Source organism: Microtus ochrogaster, linkage group LG4 (genome assembly GCF_000317375.1).
Source record: "Microtus ochrogaster isolate Prairie Vole_2 linkage group LG4, MicOch1.0, whole genome shotgun sequence".
Classification (NCBI taxonomy): Eukaryota; Metazoa; Chordata; class Mammalia; order Rodentia; family Cricetidae; genus Microtus; species Microtus ochrogaster.
Window position 1 is genome coordinate 38,447,555 of NC_022030.1, and position 21,543 is coordinate 38,469,097.

A 21,543-nucleotide genomic window follows, 5' to 3' on the forward strand; every position below is an offset into this window, starting at 1 on the left:
AATGTGTTGTAGGGAAAATTTAAATAAAACTATTTAGGAGGGACTTTATAATATAAAATACTTAGAATAGTAGGCCAAAATCATTTAACTATGTGTGACCGATTGAAGATTGTTGATAACCAACAAAATGAACTCAAAGGTTTTAAAGAACAGGAAATAACCAATATAAACACAGGGTAATAATTGTCCTCAGAAATACCAGTAAAATTGCCATAAACAAAGGAACACTGCTGAGAAAGAAGCATGGCCTTAAGTCCTGGAGAAAGGGACGGAAGGGAACAGCTCACAAGCAAGAAAAGCCGTGACAGGTAACAGAATGTGGCAAATAGCTGCAAAGTAGTAAATTCAAAAGTTGACAACATGTCCAAATTCATGTAAGCTCATTGCTTTTTAACTCTATAGGGTTGATCCAAGAAGGAATCACCTCCACAGTTCTATTATATTGAAAAGAAGAAGTCACAATGTAAAATATTCTAAGTACAGAATGTTTCTATTAGCTTTATTGAAATTTCTGCCATACATTGAAAATAAAGGTCTTTTATGGCATTAAACCTTTTCTAAAGAATATATAAAAACATTATTCAGTTCATTAAAAATTTCAAAAAGACAACAATTTTAGGAATCTCAATACTTATCTTACAATATAGAAATTAATATATTTCTTACAACATAGAAATTTCTAATATAAATAAGGCATGTGAAAACAATTATAGCAATATCCAGCACTACACAAACCAAATCACACACAAGCAACCAGTTAGTTTTATCCAAGAAGTGGAAAAGATTGTTTATTCAGAAAATCTGCAACGGCATTTACCACATTGAAATATTAGTGGGAAAAATCACCTCAGAACCAGAAGTCACAATATTCATGATGAAATAAAATCATGACACTTAAACATGATTTACAAATTGCCACTAAAATGTTATTTAAAAATTTAGATATTCATGATGAAACATAGACAAACTTAATAAATCCTAACTATCTACCAAAACCAACAAATATTCCTTGCGTTGCAACATCAGAAGCATTCACTTTTTACATAAATAAGGGTAAGAATGCCTGTTCACATACATAGCAACTTTCTAGAGATTCTAAGCAATATGCAATCATAAGTAAAACAAAAATTTCCACCTATAAGTGAAAACCATCATTATTCACAGATGATATCGTTATTTACTAGGGAAATTCCACCAAACTACAAACCATAAGGGAAAAAAAGCTTAAAAGGCAATTACTTCAGATTAATTCCTGCTAAGTAAATGTGTTTTCTATAACAATTTCAGACCACAGTTTTACTTATGCACTCATGCAGGTGTGCAGAAACAGGATGTCTGTTTTCCAGATGAGGCTGTCGGCCTGGAAATGTCTCAGGAATGACTAAAAACCTGCCCTTTCTTGCTCTTATGGAGCTGGTATTTCAGTGACAAGGACTGCAGTGAACAAGTTGATCAGCATGGCATATCATGTAAAACAATGCAAGGGCACCTGAGTGAAAGGTAGGGCGGGAAAGAGGTGCAGGAAGCAGCAAGGAATAAGCAAGCACATTATAATTTATACTGTGACTGGAGTGCTGGTGCAAACTTGATTCTCAGTACTAAGGAGGCTGAGGCAGGATGATTTCATGTGTAAGACTGGGCAGAGCTATATCAAAAGGAGACCCTATTGTAAAAATAAACAATAATCAAAGATAATATAGATTGTATAGCTATGGAAAATATTAAAGGAAATTGGGCTAACTGGAAATAATGGGATGAGACTTTAAGATATCCAAGTGAACAACCCAAACAAAGAAAGCCTCAAACTCAAACTCGACAAGGCAGGAGCATATATACAGTGTTTTAGAAACTCATGGAAGCCTGGAATGTAAACACAATACATAGCAGGAGAGAAGAGAGGTAAATAGTTGGGAATACAGCAAGGCTCAGAAGGCGTCATGCTTGGGATTCCCTGGGACTATGACTCAGATAGACAGACTCTGAAAAGATTTCAACAAAGAAATGTTATAGGTTGACTCCTTTTTGAATAATGGCTCTAGCTACTGTGTTTATAGGAAAATAAGGACAAAAGTAGAGACTAGCGAAAAAATTTCTGCAATAATCTTAGTTACAGATGAAGGACATGTAGCAAGAGCCAGCATGAGGGCTGGTGATAGGGGAAGAGGTATTAGGGAAACAGCGCTGGTGTTATGAAAGGAAAGATCATTTTCAAGAACATAGAGAAATAATTTCTTTCATATCAAAGGTGAGAGGAGACAGACAGATGGACACCCAAGGCTCAGGATAACTGTCGAGGGCTTAAACAAATGAGCGGAAAGGGTAGCACTTCTATTAACAAATGTGGAAAAGTGGGTGGAGAAAACTGTGGCAGGAAATAGGCTGTTGGGTACTTAAAATCAGAGCTTAAGAATATGTCAGCAGAACTCAAAGCCATGTCACACAGAGAGAGTGACAAAAGACATACAAGAATTGAATGCTGATCTACATGCAGGGTTCAGGAGTGAGGCACAAACAGTAAATGATAGTAAGAGTCATTTGTGAGCAGCAGCAAGGCCTAAGAAATGGCTGTGAGAATGAGTGGCTGACGATGATGAACTGTGCTCACTGGGGACAAATGTCAAGACGTTCAAAGTCCACAGTGTTAGAAGCATTACGAGATCATTTAAATCATTAAGTGTAGGGTCAGAATCATAAAGAAAATGGCAATGTCTCCGGGATTCATTGCTTTCCGTTTATAAAAATCACTAGAGTTGGATGGTGGTGGTGCACGCCTTTAATCCCAGCACTCGTGAGGTAGAGGCAGGTGGATCTCTGTGAATTCAAGGCCAGCTTGGTCTACAAGAGCTAGTTCCAGGACAGGCTCCAAAGCTACAGAAAAACCTGGTCCAGAAAAAGAAGAAGAAAAGAAGAAGGAGGAGGAGGGAGGAGAAGGAGGAGGAAGAGGAGGAGAAGGAAGAAGAAGAAAAGAAATCACTAGAAAAGATGTGCTTAAAATAAGCAATTATTATGATTGGGATAATCTGATCAAAATGAGAATCAAAGAAAAGAATATTCAAGAAACAGGGAAGGACCATGGTTAGAAGTGACAAAGGAAGAAAAGGTCCAGAGCACTGACTGAATATAGAGAAAATAAACACTCCTAACTGCGCTTTCAAATCATGGCATCCTGGAGCTGGCTCAGGAGACTGATTGTCAATACCAGTCTCCAATGCAAATTCAGCCTCATTAGATTGTAGCTTCAACTACTGAACTGTATTTCTAACACCAACACATCTCCCCATGCTGCTCTTTAAGAAACCGACTCCTAAACACTTGCCAGGACTCCACTGGCTGCACAGCTATTACTAGGAGCAGCTAGATTTCCAGTGGCACAGGACAGAAGGAACACTACAGCTGAACAAGAAAACTGAACTTGAGGCCATTAAGTACCAACAGTTTCAGAAGTTAGGGAAAGAGAAATTGGTTGGTCAGGAAGAGTGATGTGCTGAGATTAAAGTTCTGAAAATATATGATGAGTTGGGAATCTTGGGTTTCTTCAGATGTTCAGAAGAAAATAAAGAAAATGGTATGGTGCTGATAAAAGAAAGTACAGAAGGACAAAGAAGATGTACTGCTCAGAATCTTCCATTTGACTCTGGCTGGAAGAGCCAAGATGACCTGTTTGGTCTTATTCTGGGTGTCCCTGTACTTTGCTGTCTTTTGCTACTGGAGCTCTGCTGAGGCGCGGTCCTATTCCAAGTTTGAGAGTTCCTGCTCCACTCCTGCTGACGGAGACATAAAGTTGGGCAGAGTGATGATCTTGTACTGACCGTATTAGCACCCTCTTGGAATCTGTTGGAGAAGGCCTTGAAGCCAAGAAAGAAACAAGTCATTGATTTTTAAAAGATCACTTACAACAGCAAAAGTATAAAATACTTAAAATTAAGTTTAACACAAACAAATATAAGATCTGTATGGAGAAAATGTTTTAAAAGTTAATGCAAGACATTGAAAGAAAATGTGAGGCAATTAATCACAGAAATTTAAGCAGTAAGAGACCCAATGTTAGAGAGATGGAGAACCTTTTCATTGATGGATAAGTCAAAGATAAGCTTTCTATAAAAGTTAGGAGGAAAAACGTTTTCAAATTATACACAGAAAAATAAATGTATAAGAATAGATGAAAATGCTACTGAAAAAAGAATAGGGCTAAAAGATTTTGAGATATATCCAAACATTAAATATAGATGAATTATATATTATATAATATCAATATAATACTATAATATACCACTTATATTATAATATACAAATGTAATTTGTATAATATATATGTAATGTAATAAATACAAGTTTACTATTCCACAGAATTAAAAAAAAAGAAATGGAAAGTCCAGAAAGAAAAACATATCCACATGGAATGAAACAGGTTTAAGCAGGACACTGTTAAAATAATCTATGGGACTAAAGGAAATTGTAAGAAAAATAAAAATACTGCACACTGAAACATGAGATTAAACTAACTATTGCTGAGAAAATAAACAACAAATTGTTGCTTGTATTGTAGACTACAAAATAGTTCAACTGATAATATGAGTTCTTTCCTCCAAAAACAAAAAAAAAAAACTAGTAAAGAAAAGCATAATAAATTCAAACTAAAGCAATGATAAAATAAAGATAAATGTAGAAAAAAGTGACATTGCAAACAGGAAAACCATACTAAAATCTAATGGATCAAAATACTAATTCCTTAAAAAGAAACAGTAAAACTGATAGATACCTATGTAAAAAGATGAATAATGGCAAAGAAAAGGAGACTAGAATTACAAGCAAGAATGGAGCAGAGGAAATCACAATAGATTCTGCCATCTCTAGAAGAATAGCAAGATGATATTAGCAGCTTATGACTGTAAGACAAAAAACTTAGATGAAACAGAACAATTCCTTGTGTGACACAAACAGCCAGAACTCATTTAAGGAGAAATATCATAGTATAACCACAAGATTATTAAAGAAGCTGCCTTAGTAAGTGATCCCAAAATAGAAATCTTGAGATCCAAATGATTTTATTGATGAATTTACTAAATTTTTACTGTTTTTTTTCCTTCTATTTATTTATTTTACATTCCAACAACAGTTCTCCCACCCACCCCTCCTCCTGTCCCCCTCACCTTCCCCACAGGCCATGCACCAACCATGCCTCCCAAAGGGTAGGACTTCCCATGGGGAGTCAACAAAGTCTGGCATATTAAGTTGAAGCAGGACCAAGTCAGTCCATCAGGGCTGAGCTTGGCATCCCGCCATTGGGAATGGGCTCTAAAGAGATAGCTTGTGCACCAAGGTTAGATTCTGGTCCCACTGCCAGGGACCCCTCAGATAGACCAAACTACACAAATGTCGCCCACTTGCAGAGGGCCTAGCCCCATCTCGTGCAGGCACAACTGTTAGTCTAGATTTCATGAGTGCCCAAGAGCTTGGTTCAACTTTGTAGATTTCGCCTTCATGATCTTGACCCAACCCTTGCTCACATAATCCCTCCTCCTTCTCTCTTCCACTGGATTCCCAGAGCTCAGCCTGGTGCTTGGCTGGGGATCTCTGTATTTGCTTTCATCACTTACTGGATGAGGGTTCTATGATGACAGTTAGGGTATTCACCAATCTTATTACAGGGGAAGGACAGTTTGGACACCCTCTCCACAATTGCTAACAGTCTTAGCTGGGTCATCCTTGTAGATTCCTAGGAAATTTCCTAGCATCAGGTTTCTCCTTAACCCCATATTGGCTCCCTCTGTCAAGATATCACTTTCATTGTTCTCCTGTGGGCTGAATAGAGCATAAAGGAGGCTGGAGTAGCCAAGTTAGTAACAAAACTGTGACAACTATGCCAAATGCGTAACAATTAGAAAAGGGCCCGATATTCAAAGAGTAACAACACAAAGCCCTTGAAGAATACTCCCAGCCAAAATGGTGCTGTAGGGGAGCAAGGGAGGAGGAGATCTGACTTGTTTACAAAAAGATGATTGGAGTTAGAGATGAGGTAAGATGAAGTAAAGTCCCTGATGCCCTCGTGATCCCCATGGCTGTAGGAGCACCAGCTCATGCAGAGGTGACAGCTGATGAGATTAGCTAATTTCCCTTCCGCTTCTTCTGGGATGTATAGGTTCTCGCTTTATAAATTGCATGCTGTAAGGAAATAAATGAGTTCCTGCTTGACTCAACTCCCTGCTGCATCTGATTGTCTCAGGGACACGGGGGAGGGGGGTGTCTACAGAGGGACCTCACACTCTCCCACTCCATCCCTCCCACAGCTCGACCACCCTGATCCATCATTTTCCCGTGCTCCCTCACCTACTCCACTATCGCCCCATTTACTCCCAGTTTACCTGGGAGATCTTCATTTTACCCTAGCTTTTCTGTAGTCTGGTTATCTTTTGCTTTATGTCTAGTATCCACTTATAAGTGATTACATGTCATGTTTATCTCTCTGGGTCTGGGATACCTCAAACAGGATCATTGTTTCTAGTTCCATCTATTTGCCTGCAACTTTAATGGTGTCATTGTTATTTACAGCTGAGTAATGCTCCATTGTGTAAATGTAGCACATTTTCTTTATCCATTCTTCGGTTGATGGACATATAAGTTGTTTCTAGGTTCTGGCTATTATGAACTATGCTGCTATCAACATTTTTGATGATATGAATGTGCATTCCTTGGGTATATGCCCAAGAGTGGTATCACTAGATCTTGAGGTAGGTAGATTGATTCCCAATTTCCTGAGAAACTGCCGTACTGATTTCCAAAGTGGCTATACCCGTTTGCAATCCCACCAGCAGTGGAGTGGTGTTCCCCTCACTTCACATCCTCTCCAGCATAAGCTGTCATCAGTGTTTTGCATTTTAGTCATTTTGATTGGTGTAAGATGGTATCTCAGCATCATTTTGATTTGCATTTCCCTAATGATTAAGGATGCTGAGCAATTTCCTAAATGTCTTTTAGCCATTTGAGATTCTATTGAGAATTCTCTGTTTAGATCCGTACCCCATTTTAAATTCGATTGTTTTGAATTTTCATGTCTAGGTTCTTGAGTTCTTTATATATTTTGGAAATCAGCCCTCTCTCAGATTTGGGGTTGGTGAAAATCTTTTCCCAGTCTGTAGGTTGTCTTATTTTACCATGTCTTTTGCCTTATAGAAGAAGCCCCTCGTTTTCAGGAGATCCCTTTTATTGATTATTGCTTTCAGTGTGTGCTACTGGTGTTACATTTAGGAATTAGTCTCCTGTGCCAACACAATCAAGGATGCTTCTCATTTTCTCTTCTATAAAGTTCTCTTCTTGAGCTTTATGAACAGTGATAGATATGGATATATTTGCTATCTTCTATATGTTGACATGTAGTTGTGCCAGCACAGTTTGTTGAAGACACTTTGTTTTCCATTGTATAGTTTTAGCTTCTTTGTCAAAAATCAGGGGTTCAGAGGTGTGTAGATTAATATCCATGTCTTCGTTTCAATTCCATTGCTCAACCTGACTGTTTTTATGACAATACCATCTGTTTTTGCTACTGTAGCTCTATAATAGAGCTTGATGTCAGGGATGGTGATGCCTCCAGAAGTTCTTTTATTATACAGTATTGTTTTGGCTGTTCTGGGTTTTTCAATTTTCCATATGAAGTTTACTATTGTTCTTTCAAATTCTGTGTAGAATTGTATTGGGATTTTGATGTGAATAACTTTTGGTAGGATTGTCGTTTTTATTATGTTGATCCTACTTATCCAAGAGCATGGGAGATATTTACATTTCTTGGTATCTTCTTCAATTTCTTTCTTCAAAGACTTAAAGTTCTTGTTGAACAGGTCTTTCACTTATTTTGTTTCTGTTACCCCAAGATATTTTATGTTATTTGTGGCTATTTTGAAGGGTAATGTTTCTCTGATTTCTTTCTCAACTACTTTATCATTTGTATATAGGAGGGTTACCGATGTTTTTTAGCTGATCTTATATCCTGTCACATTACTGAAGGTGTTGGAGTTCCCTGGTAGAATTCTCGGGATTGTTCGCAGTATTGTATACTGCGAATAGCAAAAGTTTGACTTCTTAATTTCCAATTTGTACTCCCTTGATCTCCTTTGGTTGTCTTATTGCTCTCTCTAGAACTTCAAGAACTATGTTGAACAGATATGGAGTGGACAGCCTTGTATTGTTCCTGATTTTAGTGGAACCACTTTGAGTTTCTCTTCATTTAATTTGGTGTTGACTGTTGGCTTGCTGTATATTGCTTTCATTGTGTTTAGATATATATGTTCCTTGTATCCCTGCTCTATCCACGACCGTTATCATGAAGGGTGTTGGATTTTGTCAAATGCTTTTTCAGCATCTAATGCGATAATCATATGGATTTTTTTCTTTCAGTATATTTATATGGTGGATTACATTGATAGATTTTTGTATATTGAACCATCCCTGAATCTCTGGGATGAAGCCAACTTGATCATGGTAGATAATTATTTTATATGTTCTTGGATTCAGTTTGCCTGTATTTTATTTAGTATTTTTGCATCAGTGTTCATGGGAGAGATTGATCTGTAATTTGCTTTCTTGGTGGAGTCTTCATGTGGTTTGGGTATTAGGGTAACTAGCCTCAGAGAAGAAGTTTGGCAATGTTCCTTTTGTTTAATTATGTGGGTCATTTTGAGGAGTATGGGAGGGGGCTTTTGTTTTTGATGAGTGCATCTACTTCTTTGTTCTTTGTAGTTTATAGGTCTATGTAAAATGTTCACCTGGTCTTTATTCAATTTTAGTATTTGGTACCTAACCAGAAAATTGTCCATTTCTTTTGCAGTTTTCAATTTTGTGGGGTACAGGTTTTTGTACTATGTCCTAATGATTCTTTGGATTTTTTCAGTGTCTGTTACTATGTCATACCTTTTCATTTTTGATTTTGTTAATTCAGATGTTCTCTCTCTGCCTTTTGATTAGTTTGGATAAGGGTTTGTCTATCTTGTTGATTTTCTCAAAGAACAAGCTCTTTGTTTCACTGATTCTTTGTATTGTTTTCTTTGTTTAGATTTTGTTCATTTCAGCCCCCAGTTTGATTATTTCCTGTTCTCTACTCCTCCTGTTGAGTCTGCTTCTTTTTTTCTAGAGCTTTCAGCTGTGCTGTTAAGTTACTAGTGTGAGATTTCTTTACCCTTCATGTAGAGGCACTTAGTGCTATGAGCTTTCCTCTTAGCACTGCTTTCATAGTGTCTTACAGGTTTGGGTATGTTTTGCCTTCATTTTCACTGAATTCTAGGAAGTCTTTAATTTTTTTATTTCTTCCTTGACCCAGGAGTAATATAATTGAGCACTGTTCAATTTCCATGAGTTTTCTAGGTTTTCTGCAATTAATATTGTTGTTGAATTCTAAATTTAAGTAATGGTGGTCTGATAAGATATAGGGGGTTATTCCTTTTTTTTTTATCTGTTGAGGTTTGCTTTGTTACCGAGCATGTGATTAATTTTACAGAAGGTTCCATGAGGGGCTGAGAAGAAGATATATTCTTTTGTGTCTTGATGAGATGTTCTGTAGATGTCTGTTAAGTCCATTTGAGTCATGACATCTGTTAGGACTCTTATTTCTCTGTTAAGTTTCTGTCTGGTTGACCTGTCCACTGGGGAAAGTGGATGTTTAAGTCTCCTACTATTAGTGTGTGGGGTTTGATGTGCAACTTAAACTTTAGTAATGCCTTTTTTTACATATGTGGGTACTCTTGTATTTGAGGCATAAATGTTCAGGATTAAGACTTCATCTTGATGGATATTTCCTGTGATGGGCATAAAGTGTCCTTCTCTATCTCTTCTGATTTATTTTAGTTTGAAATCTATTTTGTTAGGTATTAGAATAGCTACACATGCTTGTTTCGTGGTTCCATTTGATTAGAATATCTGTCCCAATCCCTTTACTCTGAGATAATGTCTGTCTGTCTTTGAGGTTTCTTGTATATAGTGAAGGATGGATTCTGCTTTCTTATCCATTCTCTTGGCCTGTGTCTTTTTATAGGTAAACTGAGTCCATTGATAATAAGAGATATTAATAGCCAATGATTAATTCCTGTTATTTTTTCAGTGGTAGTGTTTGTGTGTTTCCCTTCTTCAGGGTTTGCTGGTATGAGGTTATCTGTTGCCTGTGTTTTTAATGGTACAGTTAGCGTGTTTGGTTTGGAGTTTTCCTTCTAGTACTTTCTGTAAGTCTGGGTTTGAGAATAGGTATTGTTTAATTTTGGTTTTGTCATGGAATATCTTGTTTTCTCCATTGGTGGTGATTAAAAGCTTTGCTCAATATAATAGTCTGGGCTTGCATATTTGGCATTTTTCCTTTGCAGCTCTTACATTCTTTCTTTATTCTGTATGTTTGTGTTTTGATTATTGCATAGTGAGGGGACTATATATTTGGGGTTCAATATATTTGATGTTGTATACGCTTCTTGTACCTTCATAGGCATATCCTTCTTCAGGTTGAGGATGTTTTCTTCTATGATTTTGTTGAATATATTTTCTGTGCCTTTGAGCTGGAGTTCTTCTCCTTCTTCTATCCCTATTATTCATTGGACTTTTTTTCATGGTGTCCTAGATTTCGTGAACACTTTGTGTTAAGAATTTGTTAGATTTATCATTTTCTTTGACTGATGAATATCTTCAACATTTGAGAATCTCTCTTCCATCTTTTGTATTCTGTTGGTTATGCTTCCATCAGTAGATTCTGTTTACCCAGATTTTCCATTTCCAAAATTCCCTCAGTTTGTGTTTTCTTTATTGCCTCTATTTCAGTTTTCAAGTCTTGAACTGTTCATCACCTGTTTGATTGTTTTTTTTTCTTGGTTTTCTTTAAGGGATTTGTTGATGTCTTCTAATTATTTTGTCTATCTGTTCCTCCATTTCTTTAAGGGAATTTTTTATTTTCTCTTTAAGGGCCTCTATCATCTTCACAAAGTTAATTTTAGGGTAATTTTATTCTGCTTCTTCTACCTTGGGATATTCAGGTCTTGCTGTTGGAGAACCACAAGGCTCTAGTGGTGCCACACTGTTCTTTAGGTTGTTGAATGCATTCTTGCAATAGCATCTACCCATCACTTCCTCCAGTTGGTAAGGGCAGTGTCTGGAGGGGTAGATGGTTAGGTTTGGGGGACAGAGTGGGGTTTGTAGACTGCAGGGTCCAATAGGGGAGCTAAGGGATGGCCTGCTCAGAGGAACCTTCTCTAGTAACTATCTAGTGGTTCTTGGTGGGGCATGTTCCCAGGATCTAGAGCCTAGGGACTGGGCTGTCCAGCTGGGAAGCCGGTCACTCACTTCTTGATCCAATAGGTGTAGGCCAAATTTACTGAATTTTTAAAAAGTAAATTGAAAATATCCAGCAGTAAAAATGAACAAATTAATGAGCCATGCGACATCTTGGATGAATCTCAGAGGAATTATGTTTCAGAGATCAACAATTTCAGAGTAAAATGGGCAAAAATTTATGAAATGTTATTTCATAGTAGATAAAATATAAATTACCCATAGTAAAAAGTACATGTTCCATTTAATAACCAGAAAAATGAAAATTAATACCTAATGAGGTAATATATTTTACTCATTAGTCTGACAAAAATTAAGAACCCTGGTAATTTCAACTGTTGGAAAAATGTACAGAGGAAGAATTCTACACAAAAGTTCACAAATATGCCCAACTGGTTTGGAATAATAGTACAGTCTAATTAAGTCTTTATCTTAATTCCACACTGAGGTTATTTTCCCACAAAAGCTGTTCTGTGAATGCCAGTGATGTGTACTGAGTAATATTTGCGGCAGTCATTAGATTAAGAACATGAAGATAGCCTGAACATTAAGAATAATAAAACAAACAGGAAAGCCACTGTGAACTGAATTACAGCCATGTACATCCTGGAAGAGTCTCAGAAACAAAACAGTAAACTGAAAAGACAAGTTACAACAGAATATATTTATAATATTCTATAATTTCTATTTTTGTTTAATTTATATATTATACTCAAATGTATAATATTTGTTTTTAGTATTTTAACACATTAACCCATAATTTTTACGAATTTTGTACTTTGAAACATATACTGCACTTCTTGTTACTGAAGATTTGTTGCCCTTTTTTCTTTCTTTTTCTTTTCCTTTTATTCGGGTTTCTTTCTTTTTTTTCTTGACTTTTTGAGAAGATTTTACTGTGTAAACCATGGTAGCTATGAACTTTCTTGATCCTCCTGTGTCAGGCTCCAGAGTGCTGAGACTATAGCTTTGTACAACCATGTGTAGTGGCTGGCTGGCATGGCTTTATTAGCTGCTGTTTCCACAGTGATGGAAGTCCTGAGCATCTTTCTACTGCAAGCTTTTATTGTGATCCTCATTTACACATTTCTAATTCAAAATAAGCAATTAAGCATAATCCTGAGAATGATCAGAATTGCTTAATTGCTTATTTTGTGATTCACATTTAGTCTCAGTACATAAACATAATATATTTAGCATAATATAATAATTTGTATTTACTTAATTTTCTACCCAAAAAGAATTATAAATAAATTTACTTAATCCTTATGAATTTGCTACAGAACAATATTATGAATAAATATTGTGCTAATTTATTCCCTTGGAGATTTATAAGTGAATTATTCCAACTATTGAAGAAATTCAACACCATTTGCTGATTATTAGTATGAAAATTCTTACTTGGACCTCATCACAGATTTTGTAATGATTTCCATGTATTCAAACTCTGAAACAACGAAAAACTAATTTCTTACTAACTTTACACATTTGAAATATGGTAATCTCACATTATAAAACAACATATACAATTACTGGAAGAATGTTAAGTAGGTATTCACTTAATACGAGTGTAACAAGTCTACTATAGGTAGATGATAACAGCCAAAAACAGAAGCTAACATCAGCTACAAGAATATAAAAAGTTCTGGGTCTCAGCTTTTAGGTGAAGGCCCATGAAGTGCACTACCATCGAGCTGGAATGGCATAACAAATGGCACACAGCATCATGCCAGTGATGCCCTATCACTACATCCATGACAACATTTATTGTCATGATGGTCATTCTGAGATGGAATCTTTTTAATTTTTTCTGTATTTATTTTATGTGTATTGGGTGTTGTACCTGCATATATGTCTGTGTACCAAATGTGTGCCTAGTGTCTTAGGAGGCCAGGATGGGGATCAGATCCACGGGGACTGAATTTTGTAGATGGTTGTGAGCTCCATTTTGGGTGTCTAGAATTAACAGGGATCACATAGAAGAGGATCCAGTGCTTTTAACTGCTGAACCATCTTTCATGCCCTGTGAGACAGAATCTTAAAACTACCTTAATTTTACACTTGCCTGTTGAAGCAAGTTAGGGGACAGGGAATAGTAGATGATAGTAATTAAAGAGGTGCATTCCTGTGGGCAAACAGCTTCATTAAAGGGGATAAAGTAGAGTGGATGTTAAGCCAAAAGAAGGCAGATATGAACTGCCATACGAAAACCTACTATGTCACAACGCAATTGACAATTATAATCAAATGATTGAAAGGGCAGCAGAATACATGTGAAATGAAAGGAGAGATACTGTGTGTTAAAGAATTAAGTGGGGATTGGGATATAGGAAATGAGAGGGAGGAAAGGGTGAGGGTAGGTTAACCAAAACTAAGGATGTATAAACAAAATCTTACATTAACCCACTAGTCAGTAAAATATTTCTAAACACAAGTTTAAAGCAGATCTTAAACTTCAGGGGTGGACAATGTTGTTCCCAGAAAAGAGAGATTTTTTTCTTTTTTATTTAAAAGGTTTTTTTTTTCATTTTGCATACCAACTCCAACTCCCCCTACCTTGCCTTCTCCAAACCCCCATTCCAACCTCATCCACCCTTCAGAGGCGATCCTCACTTGGGAAGTCAACAAAGTCTGGAATATCAAGTTGAGGCAAGACCAAAGCACCCCACCCCAACTCAAGGCTTAGCAAGGTAACCCTTCATAGGCAGTGGGCTCCAAAAAGCTAGTTCATGCACCTGGATAAGTCCTGGTCCCACTGCCAGAGCTCCCCACAAACAGATCAAGCTACATAACTGTTATCCACATTCAGAGGCCTAAATCAGTCCCATGTGGGTTCCACATGTCTATTCTTTTGTGTTTGCATGGAATGTTCTATATATGTCTGTTAAGTCCATTTGAATCATAACATCTGTTAGTGCCCTTATTTCTCTGTTAATTTTCAGTCTGGCAGATGCGCCCAGTGGTGATTGTGAGGTGTTGAAGATTTCTACTATTAGTGTGTGGGGTTTGATGTGCAATTTAACTTTGTTAATGTTTCTTTTACAAATGTGGGTGCTCCAGTATTTGGGGCATAAATGTTCAAAATTGAGACTTCATCTTGATGGATTTTTCCTGTGATGAATATGATTTTTCTTCTTCATCCTTTTAATTAATTTGCATTTGAAGTCTATTTTGTTAGATATTATGATAGCTGCACCAGCTTGTTTCTTAGATCAGTTTGATTGGAAAATATTTACCCAACCTTTTACTCTGAGGTAATGTCTGTCTTTGAAGTTGAGGTGTATTTCTTGTATGCAGCAGAAGGATGGGGCCTGTTTTCATAACCATTCTGTTAGTCTTGTCCTTTTTAGAGGCAAATTGAGCTCATTGATAATAAGAGATATTAATGAGCAGTGATTGTTAATTCCTGCTATTTGTACTTTTGTTGTTGTTTTATGTTTCCCTTCTTTGAGCTTTGCTGGTGTGAGATTATCTATTGCCTGTGTTTTCATGGGTGCAGATAACTCATTTGGGTTGAAGTTTTCATTCTAGTACTTTCTATAGGACTGGATTTGTGGATAGGTATTGTTTAAATTTGGTTTTATCATGAAATATCATGCTTTCTCCATCTATGGTGATTGAAAGCTTTGCTCAGTATAGAAGTCTGGGATGGCAGCCAAGGTTTCTTAGCATCTGCAGAATGTCTGTCCAGGATCTTCTGCTTATATGATTTCCGTTGAGAAGTCAGGAGCAATTCTGATGTGTCTGCCTCTACATTTTATTCCATCTTTTTCCTTTGCAGCTCTTACTATTCTTTTTCAATTCTGTATGTTTAGTGTTTTGATTATAAATTGGGAGGTTTTTGGTTTTGGTTTTTTGTCTAGTCTATTTGGTGTTTTTTAAGCTTCTTGTACCTTCACAGGTTTATCCTTCTTCAGGTTGGGAAAGTTTCCCTTGATGATTTTGTGGAATATATTTTCTGTGCCTTAGAGCTGGAGTTCTTCCCCTTCTTCTATCTCTATTATTCTTAGGGTTGGTCTTTCCAAAGTGGCCCAGATTTCCTGGATGTTTTGTGTTAAGAAACTGATAAATTGGTGGACACCCTGTTCTCTATGCCTTCCATACAGGGCAAAACTCTGGGCCCCTCCCCTACCTGCCTCAACTTCTATAGGCAGCCAGCAAGATTCTTACAGGTAGGCTACTCCAACATACCCATCCCATTGATCAGACCCTGTAAACTACAAGTCTCACTCTGCCCCCAAACTCTCCTGTCCCCCATGACCTCAGAAGAACTCTGAAACACAGGATGCAACTACACATAGAGGACAAAGAGGTGAGTGACTACTAACCTGGTGCAAAACCACACTCTCTAGGCCCTCCATTCGGAGGCAAAACTCCAGGCCCCTCCACAACCTGCCTTAGCTTCACTAGCCAGCCAGCAGACAAACTTCCTATTGGTAGGCTGCTCCAACACCCCCATCCCATTGATCAGACCCTGTATGTTACAAGTCCCACTCTGCACCCAAACCTTTCTATCCCCCATGACCTCAGAGGGACTCTGAAACACAGTCTGCAACTATACAAAGAGGACCAAGAGGTAGGCTGCTCCAACACCATACACCATCAATTGGACTCTGTAAGCTACAAGTCCCACTCTGCCCTCAAACCATCTTATCCCCCGAGACCTCAGAGGAATCCTGAAGAACAGGCTGTGACTACACAGAGAGGAACAAGAGAGCAGGCCAAGAGAGACCTCAGTGGCTTTTTTTTATTTTTTCTTTTTCTTTTTTAATTATTTTTATTAAGCTCTACATTTTTCTCTGCTCCCCTTCCTGCCTTTTCCCTGCTCTTCATTCCCTCCCCACAAGTTCCCCATGCTACCAATTTACTCAGGAGATCTTGTCTTTTTCTACTTCCTGTGTAGATTAGATCTATATAAGTCTCTCTTAGTGTTCTCATTGTTGTGTAAATTATCTGGGAATATGATTTGTAGGCTAGTTTTCTTTGCTTTATGTTTAAAAAACACTTATGAGTGAGTACATGTGATAATTGTCTTTCTGTGTCTGGGTTACCTCACTCAAAATAATGTTTTCTAGCTGCATCCATTTTCCTACAAATTTCAAGATGTCGTTATTTTTTTCTGTTGTGTAGTACTCCACGTGTAAATGTACCACATTTTCCTTATCCATTCTTCAGTTGAGGGGCATTTAGGATGTTTCCAGGTTCTGGCTATGACAAACAAGGCTGATATGAACATAGCTGAGGACATGTCCTTATGGCTCGATTGAGCATCCTTTGGGTATATACCCAAAAGTGGTATTACTGGGTCTTGAGGAAGGTTGTTTCCTAATTTTCTGAGAAATCACCACACTGACATCTGAAAGGACTGTACCAGATTGCATTCCCACCAGCAATGCAGAAGAGTTCCCTTTTCCCCACAACCTCTCCAGCACAACTTGTCATCAGTGTTTGTGATACAGGCCATTCTTACAGGTGTAAGGTGGAATCTCAGAGTTGTTTTGATTTGCATTTCTCTGATGACTAAGAATGTTGAACATTTCCTTAAGTGTCTTTCAACCATTTTTATTCCTCTGTTGAAAGTTCTCTGGTGCGGGAGAATTGTCTGTATTGTGTCAATCATGTTATAAATAAACGCTGATTGGCCAGGTAGGAAATATAGGCGGGAAAATCAGACAGGAAGTAGAAATGATGTAATGAGAACAGGAGAATTCTGGGAAAGAGGAAGTTGATTCCTCCTACTCCTGCCCAGACCACCGAAGCAGCAGGATGTGATCTGCCCCACTGAAAAAAAGGTACTGAGCCACATGGCTAACATACATCAGAAAAATGGGTCAATCAAGATGTGAGAGCCAGTGAGAGGCTAGAGCTAATGGGCCAATCAGCTTATAATTTGTGGAGACCTATGTGTGATTTTCTTTGGGGCTAAACAGTTTTGGGGACCTGATGGGAGGACAGAAACCCAAACAAGCAGGCCCCCCGCTCATGTTACAGTTCTCTGTTTAGGTGTGTGCTCCATTTTTTAATTGGATTATGTGTTCTTTTGATGACCAATTTCTTGAGTTCTTTGTATATTTTGGAGATCAGACCTCTGTCTGAAGTGGGGTTGGTAAAGATCTTTTCCCATTCTGTAAGCTGTTGTTTTGTCTTCTTGACCATGTTTTTTGCTTTACAGAAACTTTACAGTTTCAGAAGGTCCCATTTATTAATTTTTTCTCTCAGTGTCTGTGATGCTGGGGTTATATTTAGTAAGTGGTCTCCTGTGCCAATGAAGTCAAGTATATTTCCCACTTTCTCTTCTGTAAGGTTTAGTGTGGCTGGCTTTATGTTAAGGTCTTTGACCCATTTGGACTTGAGCTTTGTGCATAGTCATAGATATAAGTGTATTTTCATTCTTCTATATGTTGATATACAGTTATGCCAGCACCATTTGTTAAATATGCTTTTTTTCACTTGATACTTTTTGCTTCTTTGTAAAAAATCAGGTGTTCAGAGGTGTGTGGATTAATATCTGGGTCTTCTATTCGGTTCTATTGATCCTCTGGTCAGTTCTTATGTCAATACAAGGCTATTTTCAGTACTGTAGCTCTGTAGTCGAGATAGAAGTCAGGGATTGCAATGCCTCCAGAGGTTCTTTCATTGTACAGGTGTAAAAGATTGTTTTGGCTATCCTGAGTTTTTTGATTTTCCATATGAAGTTGAGTACCATTCAACTGAAAATTTTTGTTGGGATTTTGATGGACATTGCATTGAATCTGTATATTGTTTTTGTAAGATTGCTATTTTTAATACGTTAATTCTGCATACCCAAGAGCTTGAGAGATCTTTCCACTTTATGTGTCTTCTTCAGTTTCTTTCTTCAAAGACTTAAAGTTCTTGTCGTACAAGTCTTCTACTTGTTTGGTTAGAGTTACTCCGAGATATTTTATACTATTTGTGGCTATTATGAAGTGTGTTGTTTCTGATTTCTTCCCCAGCCCTTTTATCATCTGTGTACAGGAGGGCTACTGATGTTTTTTTTAGTTAATCTTGTATCCTGCTACATTACTGAAAGTAATTTTGAGTTGTAGAAGTTCCTTGGTAAAATTTTTGGAATTGCTTATGTAAACTATCATATCCTCAGAAAACAGTGAGAGCTTGACTTCTTCTTTTCTGATTTGTATCCCCCTTGATCTCCTTTTGGTGTCTTATTGCTCTAGCTAGGACCTCAAGAACTATATTGAATAGATATGGAGAGAGTGGACAACCTTGTCTTGTTCCTGATTTCAGTGGAATCGCTGGTAGTTTCTCTCCATTTAGTTTGATGTTGGCTGTTGGCTTTCTGTATACTGCCCTTATTATGTTTAGGTATATTCCTTATATCCCTGCTCTCTCCAAGACCTTTATCATAAAGGGATATTGTAGTTTGTCAAAAGTATTTTGGCATCTAATAAGAGGATCATGTGGTTTTTATTTTTCAGTTTGTTTATATGGTGGATTACATTGATAGATTTTCATATGTTCAACCATCGCTGCTTCTCTGGGATGAAGCCAATTTGATTCTAGTGCATGATGGTTCTGAAGTGTTCTTGGATTCGATTTGCCAGTATTTTATTTAGTATTTTTGCATCGATGTTTATGAGTGGGATTGATCTGTAATTCTCTTTCTTAGTAATATCTTTCTGTGGTTTGGGTATCAGAGTAATTGTAGCCTCATAAAAAGAGTTTAACAGTGTTCCTTCAGTTTCTATTGTGTGGAATACTTTGAGGAGTATTGGTGTTAGTTCTTCTTTGAAAGTCTTGTAGAATTCTGAGCTGAAACCATCTGGTCCTTGGCTTTTTTTGGTTGGGAGACTTTTGATGACTGTTTCTATTTCTTCAGCAGTTATAGGTCTGTTTAATTTGCTTATCTGGTCTTGATTTAATTTTGGTAAGTGATATTTATTCAGAAAGTTGTCCATTTCCTTTAAGTTTTTCAATTTTGTGGAGTACAGGGTTTCAAAATATGACCTGATGACCCTCTGTATTTCCTCGGTGTCTGTAGTTACATCCCCCTTTGCAGTTCTGATTTTGTTAATTTAGATATTTTCTCTCTGCCTTTTGGTTAGTTTAGATAAAGGTTTGTATATATTGTTGATTTTCTAGAAGAACCAGCTCTTTGTCTCACTGATTCTCTATATTGTTTTCTTTGTTTCCATTTTGTTGATTTCAGCTCTCACTTTATTTCCTGCATCTAGTTCTCTTAGGTGAGTTTGTTTCTTTTTGTTCTAAAGTTTTGAAATGTTCTGTTATTTCACTAGTGTGGGATTTTTCTAGCTTCTGTATGTAGGTGTTTAGTGCTATGAACTTTCCTCTTAACATTGCTTTCATTGTGTCCCATAAATTTGGGTATATTATGTGGTCATTTTCATTGAATTTTAGGAAGTCTTCAATTTCTCCCTTTACTTCTTCCTTGAACCACTGATGATTCAGGTGATCATTGTTTAATTTCCATGTGTTTGGGGTTTTCTGGAATTAGTATTGCTGTTGACTTCTAATTTTAAACCACTGTGATCTGAGAAGGTACATTGGGTTATCCAATTTTTTTGTATTTGTTGAGATTTCTTTTCTTACTGAGTATGTGGTCAGTTTTTGAGAAGGTTCCATGAGGTGCTGAGAAGAAGGTATATTCTTTTCTGTTTGGAAGGAATATTATATAGATGTCTGTTAAGTCCATTTGAGTCATAACCTCTGTTAGTTCCCTTATTTCTCTGTTCATTTTTTTTTGTCTGACTGACCTTTCCAGAGGTGAGAAGGGAGAGTTGAAGTCTCCCACGATTGGTGTGTGGGGTTTAATGTATGATTTGAGCTTTAGAAATGTTTCTTTTACATATGAGAGTACCCTTGTATTTGGGGCATAGATGTTCAGTATTGAGATTTCCTCTTGATGGATTTTTCCTGTGACTAATATGAAATGACCTTCTTAATCCCTTTTGATTGATTTTAGCTTGAAGTCTATTTTGTTAGATATTAGGATAGCTAGATCCACTTGTTTCTTAGGTCCATTTGATTGGAATATTTTTCCCAACCCTTTACTCTGAGATTATGTCTGTCTTTGAGGTTGAGATGTGTTTCTTGTATGCAGAAGAAGGATGGATTCTGTTTTTGTATCCAACCTGTTAGCCTGTGCCTTTTCATAAGTGAGTTGAGTCCATTTACATTAAGGGATATTAATGGCCAGTGATTGCTATCTATTGTTGATTTATTGTTGTTAATGTTGGTGATGAAAAAATCTCGTTTTGTCATGGAATATCTTGTTTTGTCCTTATATGGTGATTAAAAGTTTTGCTGGGCTGGTATCCATGGTCTCTTAATGTCTGCATAATGTTTGACCATGACCTTCTGGCTTTCATTGTCTCCAATGGGAAGTCTTGTATAATTCTGATATGTCTACCTTTATATGTTACTTGTCCTTTTTCCTTCGCAGCTCTTAATATTCTTTCTTTACTCTGTATGTTTAGTTTTTTGATTATTATGTAACATGGGGGCTTTCTTTTGGATCCAGTCTATTTGGTGTTCTGTAAGCTTCTTGTATCTTCACAGGCATATCTTTCTTTAGGTTGGGAAAGCTTTCTTCTATTATTTTGTTAAATGTTTTCTGTGCTTTTGAGATGAACTTCTTCTCCTTCTACCTATTATTCTTAAGTTTGGCCTTTTCTTGGTGTCCCATAGTTCCTGGATGTTTTGGGTTAAGCTTTTGTTATATTTAATGTTTTCTTTAACTGATGAGTCTATTTCGTCTATTCTATCTTCAGTGCTTGAGATTATCTCCTCCATTTCTTGTATTTTACTGTTCATGCTTGCGTTTGTGGTTCCTGATCATTTTCTCATAATTTCTGTTTCTATAATTCCCTCGGCTTGTGTTTTCTTTATTGTCTCTATTTCAGTTTTCAAGTCTTGAATAGTTTCTTTCATATGTTTGATTTCTTTTTCATGGTTTTCTTAAGTGATTTGCTGATGTCTTCCAATTTTTTGTTTGTCTTTTCCTCCATTTCTTTGAGAAAATTTTTCGTTTCCTCTTTAAAAATTTCAAACTTTCTCCTGAAGTCATTTTTTAGGACAATTTCTTCTGCTTCATCTATATTTGGTTGTTCAAGACTTGTTGTTATATGGTCTTTAGGTTTTACTGGTGTTGTCTTGTTCTTTGTGGTCTTGCATGTGTTCTTACCTTTTCTACTCATCTTTTCCTCTAATACGTATGGTTGGGGCTGTCTGAGATTCTGTTGCCAGTGAATC

At 36.9% G+C, this 21,543-nt stretch overlaps 1 protein-coding gene across 2 annotated transcripts in view; it reads right to left on the reverse strand.

The window, feature by feature from the left end:
• The window catches only part of Spag16 (sperm associated antigen 16), a 1,047,686-nt gene that overhangs the window by 903,473 nt on the left and 122,670 nt on the right, over positions 1 to 21,543 (reverse strand). The window contains exon 10 of one of the 2 annotated variants that reach the window (XM_013351621.2): positions 2,960 to 3,845. The exons of the other annotated variant lie outside the window; for it this stretch is intronic. Coding sequence (XP_013207075.1) covers positions 3,615 to 3,845 — 231 coding nt within the window. The 3' untranslated portion in view covers positions 2,960 to 3,614. Of the gene's footprint in view, positions 1 to 2,959; positions 3,846 to 21,543 lie in introns of those variants that run through there. 2 annotated transcript variants of the gene reach the window in all.